Consider the following 14,108-nt stretch of genomic DNA (forward strand, 5'->3'; position numbering starts at 1 on the left):
AAATGGCCACGGAAGGGCCCCCTGCCCGGTGCCTACGGGACGCACCCCACTCCCCAGCCAGCCTCTGCGCTTTCAGTAGGAACAGCGCAGCCGCCACCAGACCCCAGCGTCCACGTCGGAGCTGCCGCCAGACCCGCAGTTTGGCGCAGGGGTTTGTGGGAGACGCAGTCTCTGCCCCTCCTGCAGGCCCAAGCTGCCGTGCAGCTCCGTGTCCTTCGCAAGGCACTGTGGGTGTTGTAGGAGCAGGCACGAGAGCCAATAGAAGCCGTCGTTTCGAAAGCTCTCACTTACGTACTAGCGCTCTCCGAGATACGTGTTTTCCTTTTCTGATATCATTGGCCAATAAGAGGGCGTGGCAGGAGAGCAACTCCTTTCCCGAGCCAATCGGAGTGGGCCATGTAGAGCAGGTGGTTTCTCGGGAGGAGTGCGTGTGCAGCCGCCAGCAGTCGTAGTTGTTCGTCAGCGCGGCCGGCAGATTGGTGCGGCGGGGAGGTGGGCGGGGCGAGGAGGCCGGAGTCAGGAGGCCGGAGTCAGGGCCCCTCGGCGTCGGTGTCCCTTCGGGAGCCCGACGGGATGGGGCGGCGGGCGCGTCTCTTGCTGTTGTTGTGCCTCGTGGTGCTTTGGGCCGCAGGACTGGCCGCCGCCGGTGAGTACCGGGGTTCCGGCTTTCCGCGTCCCGCTCGGCCTGAGCATTGCGTTGGCCTCGCCCCCCGTGGCCTCCTGTGGCGGAGCCGAGTGCGCGCTGCCGTGCAGTCTGTGGGGTCGCGGTGCCGCCGCTGGGGCGCGGAGGCGGTGACAGCGGGGGAGGGGTCTTCTGTGTCTTCTCTGGGGCTTTGGGGTGTGAGGGGGCAGCTCCCTGCTGGCCGGGGCGCTGAAGCGGCGGAGGGGAGGAAGGGAGCTGAGTTCCTGTCAGCTGCTTGGCCGCGAATAGCTGGGCTCCCGGGGTACGGCGGGCCCATAGCTCACCTTGTGCCTGCTGTTTTCCGGGGGCTGTTCGGTAGTTTAGCTTGGCCTCTGCCTTTAAACAGCTCGTTAGAAGCCTGCATTGTAATGCGTACTTTGTTCAAAACCAAAATGAGACTTTTTTTTTCTTACTAGTACACTTTTTCTTGCTGAGGAGTTGATAATGCTGATGTTAGTGTTATCAGAACAGTTTTCTTACACATATATAGAGAGGGCATTTCTGGGGCCTGCATTATGTCGCAATAAAACCTTTTTTCCAGTTTCTTTTGTTGTTATGTAGCATGGCATTTGTATGCTTCTCATGTGTTGTCACCTACTTCCTTTCCTGGGGTTCCTACCTCCCACACCCTTCTTTCCACCACGGGCGGGTGGGGGGAATGTGCAATGCATTTATTTATATAGTGTTTCTAAAGGCAGAGAGCACTCCTTTAACAGACAGCCTTATCCACTGCTACTGAAGATGTTTTAGGCTGTCAGTGGTGTTTTGGGAAAGTAACTTAAGGCTTTCTCTAGAGCTAAGTTGTGTGGTTTGGTGTTCATTACTAGGAAGTTGAAATTTAAAGTTATGTTACTGAAGTTCAGATTCAGATTATGTAGTTCAGATATCAAGCACAGTTACATGAGCATTGTAGGTATTGCTTCAAACCAGCAGGACTCTTGGCAGGGTGTGGAGAAGATACCTAGAGTTCTGTAAAGCCAAAGAGATGTACCTAGGCTTCTAATGGCATGTTCTCACATATAGTGTATATAAAGAAAAAAGCTAAGGTGAAATGAGACCATCAATGTTGGATGAATCATCTGCTGTGTACATGGAAGTGTGGATTTTCGGTGACAGAATTAAGGTCTGTTCAGGTGTGCACATATGCTGCGCAATTCTTCTTTTGACTGTTTGTCCAGTTTCAAAGAACTGTGTGAATATGAAGTTCCAATAGCTTAATTCAGGCTTTCAAAACTGTATCCTTAGAATAAATTAAACTAACAACAATTAGTAGGCCCAAGAAAGCACATGGTATAGTATATGAAGGATTAGCAGCTGTTGCCAAACTTAAATCATTACTGTGGGGTAAACTGTTGATTAATAGCCAGAATTAATTAGGAGAAAATGTACAGTCCAGCTTTTCACAAAAAAAAATGTAATAGAAGCATCTTTCTTGCTCAGATCTTTGTCAAGAATCATTCTGAAATAAATAAGTCATCGTGTCATCAGTGTTTTGATTTCCTACAGTAACACAACCCCTTTCTCCAGTCTGGTACAAGCTTAGAGACTGTGTGTTAAATGCTTCCTTAAACACTTGTTCATTCCTAGTGTCTGGTCTAGAAACAGTCATCTAGAATGTGAGTACGTTGAAGGGAGAAGTTTTAAGAAGGATGAGTAAAAATGGTTTAAGTATTACATTCCCTGACTTCAGAAGATGCTTTTTAATGAGGATTTTTTTTTTTTTTTACTAGTGGGTCTTTTAACTATAGCTTTAAACCCTAACTGTAGTCATAAACTTTGCTTAAATCAATTTATTGAGAACTGGAGCTGAATGCAAGAAAACTCAGGCCAAAACAAATGGGGACTATACTTTAAAGTTATGATATTAATACAGATTATACAGAAGTTGCACATGGGGCCTGGGGAAAGAATATTCAGGAGTCTATGGGCAATTGTCAAAAGCAGCAAAAATGGTGACTCTATGTGTGTTACAGATGAAGCTGCATATCTTCTACTTACCACAGCAGCGATGGCCTGCTGCTGCTTCTGTTGATTGTTGAGAACATTGAAAAAAACTTCTAATTTTTTTCCTGATTGCTGATACTGTTTGATTCTTTTTTCTTTTTCTCAGACTAAGTGGTAGAAATTCTGTCATTCTGCCTGAAGAAAGCAGAAGTGATTCACACTGACTGTCCTTTCACCTTCTATGGTTAACTTTAGTGATAGGCAGAGGTTTTTATACTGTCTCATTAACTGTTAGGACAAATGGGCAGTCACATACTTGTAGGAAGTGCTCTACCTAGTCTCTCAAAAGACACAGCTCAGTGACTTTCCCTGACCCTTCTGATTTTACTTAAATGAAGCATGTTCCCTAAACTTGTTGCCTGATAAGGAATCTCAGTTCCTGCAGAGAAACTGCTGGAGAGTAAGCTTTGTAAAAAGCTATCAAGCAATTGCAAGGGGGACTAGAAAAAAAGATTTGTATTCAGTGTGAAGATTGACCTATATCTTAAACATGAGGTTGCACTAAAATGAATACACTGCACAGATTGTAGCTGAGAACGATTTACTTGCTGCCAAGGATATTTGAAATCAGTCTTGCTGAATAGATGCCACTTAAGGATTTTGCTTAACTCACTTCTTGCTTTAGAGGTGTGCATAATAGGAATAGCATCTATGCTACAGAGTCTGTTTCTGTGCTGAATTTAAAGTTGAAAAAGTCATGAGAAGCGACTTCAGGTAATATTTTTCTGAAGATTTCCTTTTTTTCCTGCAAGAGCAGGATAAGCAAGCTTTGCATTCTCTTGAAGTTTTACTACTCAGTTTCACAGAAAGAACATTGAAAGAAATAACTAAAAGTGCCACAGAAATATCTCTGATGGGTACTCTAAAGCAGTTGTTGCCAAGCCTTTTTTGCTCATATACACCTCTCAATAAAAAAAAGTAAAAAATTAAGTACACATCTTCAATGTTGAACTTAATAAAAAATTTCTGTGTACTACCATACTAACATATTATGCACAGCATAAAACATGCACAAAAACAAAAATGAAAAAAAGTGTGATAAAGGTGAAATAAACACACTATTAAAATAAGTTTTTATTTATTAGTGGCACAAAAAGTATTTTCTTCCTGTACCCGCAATGCATGGTTAGCACACCCACTGGGATGTACATCACTTCAGACTCTTACCAGTTGCTTTGTTGTAATTGTGTTTGAAGTTTGAAGAGATTGGCAAAAACTGAAAGGAAAATTACTACAGTGATAGTCCATTCATCAGAACTTTGGGAGACAGCCACAAAGTTTTTAAGTGCAAGCTGCTGGCAATTTCCCAAAGGTGAATGACCATTCTAACATTGAAACTAATAGTATTTTTTGTCTGGTAGTAGCAGTTGTTTTGCTTTATAGATTGTCAGTTGATTTGTTCTTCTAATACAGCAAAACTTTGGAACTGTTGGGCTCACTCAAGTGAATGACATTCTTGCTGATTCACACTGTGTAGCTCTTCTTGTTTCTACCACTCTCTCCATAGTGCTCTTTTAAAAATGGTAATTCTCACAAAATACTAGAATCTTTATCCAGCATATGGTAGGATCTTTATCTAGCATAGACTGCCAGAGTACTTTGCTATATTTAAAATTGACTGAACACTGGTATTTCTAATTGAGGAAAAATGAATAAATTTTAAAGCTGATATGAAGTGGTGGATGGCTGAAACAAGTGTTTAGCTCTCTGAAGTGCTTTGGAGTCACAGGTGGGCATGAGAGCACCCAGTGGTGTCTACAGCACTATATATAAGTGAAGCATTCTGTACAATGCTGGCAGCTGCCCGTTTCAGCCACAAGTGTTTTTGCCTACTTTTTGCTTTTAATATATTATTGCATCTCCCTAATTCATTTAACAAATGGTAGGATTAATTTCCAATTGGCCTTTTCAGGAGAGGTTTGTAGAATTAGGCAGTCTTGGTAACAGACCCAAATTAAAAAAAAAAAAAAGAAAAAATAAAAAGTTACTATTTTAAATGTTAATAGTGGAAAACCAAACTAAACTATCAGATTTAATCTTTGAAGCAGGTGTACAAGCATAACATCTGTGACTTTGTTCAGTAGTTGAGCTTTGACTAGTAAACTGTTCCTAGGTCAAACTATGACCTTCCATAGATCTTTCATTAACACTTTCAGAACAGTTTTTTTAATTGTTTCTTAGAAGTAGACACACTTCTATGAGAAGTGGGTGTGTATTAGTCAGCACTTCTGCAAAATAACAAGGTTATAAATGATCCCTCCTCTAGTCACATTGTCTGTCACCACTGCAACCTCATCTGCCAAACTTAGAAGGAAGTCCCAGAGATAAGAAGTAAACTAAAGTTTTGTTGTTGCTTTAGTGCTGTTTTGGAACCACTGTTTTGAAAACATTTCTTCGAGTACAACTTCTTAGGAACAAAGCTGGCTCCTTTAGAGAGAATTTAAATGATGCAATAGGAATGAAACAGTTTTATTTCTTTTCAAGGAGGAAGAGCAATCATTTAATGAGCTCTACCTTATGTTGCACAGATGTCTCTTACCTTCAATTCAGTAAATCTTTTTCTTTGCGTATGAGGTTACAATAAGATTGTTCTTTGATAAGTGTCCATAAATGGTATACCCTCTTTATATTTGACTTTGTGTGGTCATTTCTTGTAAAGTCAGCCTTCCACAAATTGAAATCAGTTAATAAATCCTTTACCAAAAAGTTAGAATGGTCTAGTGCTGTCAGTCATGTAGGCTGATTTTAAGCAGACCAAACAAAACACCCTAGCTGGTATAGCTGTTAAAAACATGATGTTTGTTACTGCAGTAACAGGTATTGTATAAGTGCTTTGTATATATTAGTAGTAGCATACAAGCTACTTGGTAGGTTAACCCTGTTTTCATTTTCTCTCACTCCAGAAGCATGTATGAATCTCTTGGCAAGCTCTGGAGTTTGAAGTTGTAGGAGCAGCATTTGATTTTAGAATGGTAGCATGTAATTTGTGGGAAACAAGGTAAACTTCGTCTCACGGTTTCAAAATGCAAAGGACCAGCAAGTATCATAAATGCTTATGTACTTTTACTGTATTTAAATAAACAACTGTGACATGGTGATCTGAAGTGTTGAAGTTCAGTGATAGAACTTCCTATGACTTATCACAGTCAGGCTTATCAGTTAGATTCCTCAAACTGACAAACACTGTGGTCTCTGCCAAAAATACAGCTGTTTTTCCCTTGGTTTTTTCCTAATGCTGCTTTTGATGTTTTTTTCAAATCACTGTGTGTTCTTATGCTGTCTTGATTGCTACTTGCAGGGCCTGTTTCATCTGGAGTGACCTTTGCTGTCTCCACTAGTTTTTCTGAAGGGCTCTACATGCATTAATTTTTGAACCTGTAGATTACAGCTGCTTACCAACATCATCTGTTCTAGACAGTTTGTGATCCTGTGTCTGCTGCCTGGCAAACTTTTTGAGCTTTACATACACTTAATTATGTTCAACAGAATATCATCCCTTTGTCTCAGTTGCACTATCAATCTTGTCACCTTAGTTTTGCAGCTTCACTTGTAAGTCTTTGCATTCCTTGATTTTTATTTTATGCTGTTTTAGCTTGAATTTGATTCTCATCTTTTTACTTGTTCTAATCAAAGGTTATATTTCAAATAATAATGTAGAACCACTTTCTGGAACCTGACTTCCAAGATTAGCCCTTTCATTGCAAATACATGTGGTTGCACTGTTACAGCCTTCAGAACATGTACTGAGAGTGTCATGTCTGTAGTTTGTCACTTCAGAGATGATTTCTCTCTCATAAGATACTTTATTTGCATGAGGATTAGAAGTGTGTAAGTTTTCTTTGCTACCAAATGTTTGTCGAAAGTCAGCAGAATTCTATAAACTTTTAATTTTGTTGGCATTCGGTATTTGTCTTTAATAGCTAACTGTAACATATTAAATGGTGTATTTCTTGTACAGGGTACTAACTTATATCAGTTCAAGTACTTTTTGTAGTCACAGTGCAGGTCTCCAGCCTTTCAGTGTCTTACCACTGCTATAGGGCATTATACATCTCAGAGTCTCAGAAGGGGGTTTCTAAATGTAGTAGGAGTTAGTAGCAGATTTTCTTAGTTATCTATTTACACTTTGAGCTTTTATTTTGGTTTAACTGACTTGTGTACCAGAGGGAGGGAGGTCTGTAGCACCTTCTTTCAAATGTGTGTGAGTGAATGGTTGTTTATCTAAATGAGGTAATATCAGATACTGATGACTGAGAACAGTCATGTTATGGCAGTGATAAATTTAGACGCTTTCAGTCAAGATGTGTATGAACCACGTTGTTTGAAACATAGTGAGTAGCCCATTTAAGTTGCAGGAAGAGAAGAAATGAAACACAGTTCTGCAAAACAGTGGTAAAACTGTCATAAATAAGATCTTCTGATTATCTCCTCCCTCCTTTTCACGTCTATTCCTTTATGTCTCTGCCTAATAGCATTCTTTTTTTATTTAGCATTTTTTTTCTCTTTCCAATCTTTCTAATCAAATATCATAGCCCATTCAGATAAGAGAAACAATAGTTAAACAAGGCTTGCAGATCTTGAATGGTATCTTGAAGACAATCTAGTTTCTCACAGTTGTGGAGAGAGACCTCTATATAAAGGTTTGAATATGCTGGTCAGGCAAGATGAACTGGCTTTCTGTAACGAGCAGTGGTTAAATAAGGTGGTGTTAATGTAATTTTCTGGTCACTACCGAAGTTGTTTATATTAAAGCTTATTTGGTGACTAGAAACCTTAAATTTCATTGACACTTTTTAGTCGATTCATACCTCTTCCGGTAGTTCAGTTGGTCTGGATTGATTCAGACTGTATCAATCTATAGGATTGATTCAGGTTAAAAAATAAAAATAAAAAAAAAGTCCATGCTTTTTTTCCAATGTTGGATGAATGGTTTTGTTGGCATAACTTAAGGAAGAAGAGAATCATCTGTGAAACATTTGAGTCGTCCTGACAACACCAATAGTCTTTCTGAAGTGCGTTAGTCAACTTAGTACCTTAGAATATCTTAGAACCATGGTACAATAATACAGCTAAATTTATTTTTAAGAAAATAATTAATGGAAAAGCTTTTCTGACTTATGACATCTCTTCTAGATGAAGAGGGAAATCAGGATGAATCACTGGAGTCAAAGGTGAGGAAATAAGTTTCTAGTAATTCTGTTGTTCTTGTGGAGTGAGAGCAAAGGTCTGAAATTGAGAACTATAACTTGATTCCTATAGTAAATTGTTCTGTAACTCTTGCTGTTTCATTAATTTCTTCTGTGCATCATAAGAATTAATGTTGTGTTATGCTTGAATAATTTTTTTCTCTTCAAAAAACTGAAAGGGGTAGAGTCAATGAGAGCTGATAGAGGTAGCTCAACTCACTTTTTATGCTACTGTTTAAACTCTAGTATTTTAATAATATCTTTAAGAATAATGTGGGGTTTTCAGCTGCTGGTCAGTTTCTAATTGTCTAAATTATGTGGCTGCTTTCCTTCAGACTTTATCTGCAGAGGACCAGGTAAAGGACCATTCCACAGGAACTCGAGTGGTAGCAGGTCAGATCTTCCTCGAATCGGGGAAATCAGACTCTCAGTCAGAGGACGAAGAGAACTTTCACAGTCAAGAGGAGGAAAAAGAAAATTCGCTAGAAGAATTGAACTCTCTAGAAATGTCAAATCTATTAAATAAAGACTTGGAAGAAGCAGAAGTACAGAGTCCAGGTAACTACTCAGACTTTTGAACAAGTGGCAGTAAAGATGCATCTGAGTAACGTTGGCATGTGAATAAATACAAAAATAGTAATTTTGAACATAAAATAACTAGCGTCTTAACCTTTTCTGAATGGAATGGTAATTTCTGCCTTTTCCATTAGAAAATAATGTCAAAAAGTTTTCAAGTATTCCATAACTGAAATCTGAGTGGTTATTTTTAGATGCGTTTGAAAGAGTTTTCCATAATTCTTGTTGTTTCCATCTTGTTGGAAAGCTTTCACTATCAAATGGAGAAAACTTGATTTCTTCAAATAGGACTCAAGTATACATACTATGCTGTGTATACATATACGAGCCGTAGAAGGAGAAATTGCATCAGTGTTTCAGCCTCTGGGCTGTTTGCCTGGAGAGGCAGTTGAAGAGAAGGAATAAATAGTGATGCAAAGACAAGCTTTCTAGAGCACCACCAGGAGCCTTAGGGCAACATCTAAATTGCATGTAGACTTCAGTAAACTTTTAAATATAGGTAAAAATTTATGTCCTTGTGTATAAATTCGCAGAAAATCCTACTATTTCTTTTTTACTACTAATAAAAATATATTGATATAATTTTTTTGACATGCAGTTAATAGTAGGTGATAACTAAATGGTACAGTTGAGTACCCTAGCCTATGTAGCAAAGACTTTTCACTTGTTCATAAAATGCAGGTCATAGAATCATAGAATTATAGAATAGTTAGGATTGGAAGGGACCTTAAGATGATTTAGTTCCAACCCACCTGCCATGGGCAGGGACACCTCACACTACACCATATCACCCAAGGCTCTGTCCAACCTGGCCTTGAACACCTCCAGGGATGGATCATTCACAACCTCCCTGGGCAACCCATTCCAGTGCCTCACCACCCTTACAGTAAAGAACTTCTGCCTTATATCCAGTCTAAACTTCCTCTGTTTAAGTTTGAACCCATTACCCCTTGTCCTATCACTACAGTCCTTAATGAAGAGTCCCACCCCAGCACCCTTATAGGCCCCCTTCAGATACTGGAAGGCTGCTATGAGGTCTCCACGCAGCCTTCTCTTCTCCAGGCTGAACAGCTCCAACTTTCTCAGCCTGTCTTAATACAGGAGGTGCTCTAGCCCCCTGATCATCCTCATGGCCCTCCTCTGGACTTGTTCCAGCAGTTCCATCTTCAACTTCACTGAAAAAAATATATGGTAACCAGTATTAGTCTGTCTTCTCAACTCAGATTTGAATGTGAAAAGAAAGGAGTTATGAAATGAGCTGTGTTATATACTAACTCTGACTGTTTTCTAATAAGCAATCCTTACTAATACTGAACTAGTATGCAGTTCATCAAAACTCAGTAAGAGGATTAACTATTGGTGGCAGCAGGCATGGTGTTGTACTGAAAAAAAGTATATAAAATTCACTAAATAGCTTGCTGCCACAAAACAGTGAGTTAACAGCATACTTAGTGCAGTCTGTTTCAAAAGAAAACTTTGATGTTTTTCTAATCTCACACAGGAAGATGTAACCAGATTGCTTGCTCCCTAGCAGCTACAGTTCTTAACTATACCTGTCGAAGTACAAGTGACTTTCAAAAAACACAAATTCAAACTCTGGCACAGTTTTTGGAACCTCTTAGGAAGTAAATAAGTGATGTGGATGGAAGGATTACTCATCAAAAAAGCAACTCTGAAGGAAAAGTACTTATATTCTGGTAGGGGAAAAAAGCCTGCCAAAGGGCAGCTTTACTGGAAAACTTTTTAACTGAGCAAGACAGGAGTCTAGCTCAGCTACGTATGTTGCATCTCTTGGATGAGCTTCTGGTGACAGGACTGCATTAAGGGAGAAGAAAGCTTTTTTAAATAGTTTGGCTCCTGTGTATAGGCATGAGATTACACAGGGGGCAAGGAAAAAGTATTCTTCAAGTTTCCACATGTATTTTGCAGGAAATTTAACAGAAAAAAAAAATCCTCAGTAATTTAAAATTAGTACTACTTGGGCTTTTAACCTTCTAACAAAAAAGTTGTCCTGTTCTCTTCTGATTAGTGAGGAGGTCTTTAGTGTATAGGAATTGGTATTTTTTTAGTTTAGTTTTTACTCTTTTGTTTTTGTAACACTAGAGTTCTATATTGACAGGTTTTGCTGAAAAATGCCCGCGAGTTTGTACAGAGCTGACAATTTCTGCTGTGTATATTTTCCTTCTTGGAAGACTCTTATAGTAATGTAACCAATACTTAAAAGTAATCTGTATTTGGGGCTTCTGCAGCAAAAAATATGAGATATACCTAAATCAGGACAAAATATAATGATAAAATGCCATATAATCAGGCATATTAAAACTGGTCAATTGCTACTTGTACACTCAATTTCACAAAAAGTAATTTATCCTCTGAGTAAATCATTTACCTCAGTTTGTATTTATCATTCTTTAGGTACATGATAAAGTAACTGATGAGCATTTTATCCTGTGATTGCATTGCTGTTTCACTGTAGGGTTTGTTACTATCTGGGGGGCAAAACGGCATTATAGTTGAATTTAGAATCTTTAAAGAGGCAAGGGGGAAGGAGTGTTGCAGAGTAATTTCATAACTTTAATGTACAGCTAACTCTCATGCAGAGCACTATAAAAATGTTTAATGTTCTATTACTCTCAATACAAGAGAACAAGGTACTGAACAATACAAGTAAAACTTCAATTTCTCAAGTAATGTTAAAATCCTGGGCCTGGAGTTTGTTCGAATGACAGTCTTAAGTGGTCCCATCAGTTGCAGTTATATGTACACTTAGCACGAGTTTGTGCATCACTCTCTGGTTAGCAGATACCTAAATTGATTCCAGGCTAATTGCATCTGGGTACATTATTTTTGAATGCAGCTTCTGAAAGTAACATTTTTCCTTCTGTGTTATGGGGTAATTAATTTGGAGTGGTATGGTGAAACATCTGCCAAGGAATTGAATTATGAAGAGCAATTTGGAGGGCTAACTAATCCTGGAGACTTCCTCATGCTTCAGAAAATCAACATGAAACTTTATAATTAGTATGGTCTGTAGGCATTACAGTTATAAACCTTGAAAAAAGAACTAGCTTTCTCTATAACCACAAGAATTACAAACTTAGCTTGGAAAAACACCAATCGAAATTCTCAATTTTATGACTTCGCAAATGTCTTCAAATGAAGCAGAACACAACTACTGTATTTAGCTTAGTGAAAGAGAAAAATCTTTATAAAATGCTAATTGAAATAGTTTCTTTATCAAAAAATGAAGATAATTCTTAGTCTTCATAGAAGATTGATTTTATTTTAAAATATTCCAATATTAGGATCAGTAATCTCTGAAGTCCTAGTGCATGACAAATAATAAATCATGCTGCTCAAAGTAATTTTGAATGCAACTTAAATATATTGTCAAAGTTAAATAAAGTTTTTAATGTAAGTATACACAGCAGTAGGAAATTACTAGACTCATGATTTTGTTTAAGTCTCGTCTCACAGTTGTATGTACAAAGTGTACTTCCTAGTGATTTTCAAGTACTTTCAGTGTTGCATTTGGCAATGTGAGTTATTCTGTCAAGATTATGTCTAACCATGGGGCTAAAAGGAATATATATGTACTAGAATGTAATTTAAGGGTGGTCTTTTGCATCAAGAAGGGAGTGCAAAGAAGACAAATTGAAAGGAAGGGCAGTTTATTTTGGTAGGTGATAAAAATGTAACAGATTTGCCTTCTCCAGTCTCAACTAAAGGATTTTCTATTGTGAGGTGTCATGGCAGGAGGCTTGGAACTAAACGATCTTAAGGTCCTTTCCAGTCCTAACCATTCTAAGATTTTTGTTGCTTAGAACTAAAAGATATAAGAAACTTATACCTTCTGTTTCATTTCCTAATTAAAAATAAGAATAATGTACTTTGAAGTCCTCTTCAGAAATATAATTGCTTTTCCAGGCTTTTGTAAATCAGAAATTTTAATGAAAACTTTATTAAATGAAGTTCACAGAAATTGAAAACAACGTATTAAGGCCTTCCTGAATATAGTAGGTGACTTCAATTTGTGAAATAAAGGAAATCAGTCTTAATTCCTGAGTGTGTTTGCAGTTTTGACAGCTATAGGAGGCACTGCAGATGGTGAACCTTGCCACTTCCCCTTTTTGTTCATGGAGAAGGAATATCCAGAGTGCACTGCAGATGGGAGGGAAGATGGCAGGCTTTGGTGTGCAACAACCTATGACTACAAGAAAGATCAAAAGTGGGGCTTCTGTGAAAGTAAGTAACTTGATGTCTTGTACAAGTCCTTAATTGTTTCAGTCCTTTTCATGTTCTTTATTTCAGGGTCTAGAAGTCCCTGTCATATATTAATGTAGGCTTTATACTGTGATACACAAGTAATTATAAGGTAAAGTTCTCATGGTGGAAGATTATAATGCAGCTGCCACTTCCCAGAACTGTTTGGGAAATCTTGCAGTGGAAGCATCTACAAAACTCTTAGTTTCTGAGGCTGTCAGAGTATAGCATTTTGACAGTGTTTCCCATTGTATACATTGATTTGTTGCATGAAAGCAGCCCTTCTCTTAAAAACGTCCTCCTGAAGGAGGAAACTTTTTCTTCCTTGCACAGCTTGTTGTAGAGCAATTAAAAGAATATTCTAACAGCAAATTTGTACATGGAAGATCTTATGTGAAAAGAAACTGTCTAGCAAGATATCCAACACACCTTCTTCAGACAGCTGTTTGTAATCACTTGGGTCATTTAGTGGTCTTCAGAAACATACTTCTGGTTGTATTTTCCCTTTAAAAAGAATAGCTGTGTAATTGTAGTTCTTAAGATACCTTTTTTATTTTTTTTTCTCTTTCCTAGCTGAAGAGCAGTCTAATAAGAGAAGGCAGATGCAAGAAGCTGAGGATGTTTATCAGACTGGAATGAAAATCCTTAATGAAAGTAGTAAAAAGGCTCAGAAGAAAGAGTAAGTCTACCTTCTCCCCCCCAGCAAGAAAAGAGTGACATAGCTGGTCACTGTAGCTTAACTGGAAAAGAACTTAAATGAGTTGCCTTTTGTTGAACTTGGATCAAACTATGCAGTGTTAGTACTGAAAATAAATAGCAGTTTCAGGGTATTTAGAAAAACAAATTTATGCCTGCTTTTCTCTGAATCCACTAAAAATTTATAAGACTAAATTCTGAAGAACGAATGTCATAAGAACATTGACTTAATGCTTATAGATGAAAAAAACCAGGAAAAAAAAAAGGAATGAAACAAGTATTCAGTTCATTCTGGTCTGTTTTCTTTCTACTCTGTGTATATCCAATAACTGCTGAACTAGTTGTCAGCTTACCACTATAATTAAAAATAGCTATGTTAATTTAGAAACTCCCTGGTACTCAAGTTGGCAACTTCATCAGTAAATGGTAACTTCAGGCTGCTGACTATTACAGGAGCACTATTACAATATTAAACTTGTTCATGGAGATAAGGAGTGTATTTCTACTTCATCCATCAGGTAAACTGAAGCACGGCTAGAAGCTGTCCATCACACCTTGGCAGAGACAAGTATCTGTCAGATTCTAACTGGTATTCTATTATATAAAATAGTGTAGGAATTGTAAAACAATATTAGGCCTTAGTTCTCTTGAACAACTTCACCCTTTCTTGGAAGGTGAAGTTATGTGAGGAACCAGGTGTG

General features: G+C 38.2%; 1 protein-coding gene across 2 annotated transcripts in view; it reads left to right on the forward strand.

The window, feature by feature from the left end:
* Positions 1–504: 504 nt before the first annotated feature.
* The window catches only part of SEL1L (SEL1L adaptor subunit of SYVN1 ubiquitin ligase), a 34,082-nt gene continuing 20,478 nt past the window's right edge, over positions 505–14,108 (forward strand). For both annotated transcript variants that reach the window (XM_005148856.3, XM_031048779.2), the window contains exons 1-5: positions 505–646; positions 7,820–7,857; positions 8,208–8,430; positions 12,526–12,693; positions 13,285–13,390. In XM_005148856.3, coding sequence (XP_005148913.1) covers positions 574–646; positions 7,820–7,857; positions 8,208–8,430; positions 12,526–12,693; positions 13,285–13,390 — 608 coding nt within the window. In that variant the 5' untranslated portion in view covers positions 505–573. The remainder of the gene's footprint in view (positions 647–7,819; positions 7,858–8,207; positions 8,431–12,525; positions 12,694–13,284; positions 13,391–14,108) is intronic.

This window comes from Melopsittacus undulatus, chromosome 4 (assembly GCF_012275295.1).
Source record: "Melopsittacus undulatus isolate bMelUnd1 chromosome 4, bMelUnd1.mat.Z, whole genome shotgun sequence".
NCBI classification, from domain to species: domain Eukaryota; kingdom Metazoa; phylum Chordata; class Aves; order Psittaciformes; family Psittaculidae; genus Melopsittacus; species Melopsittacus undulatus.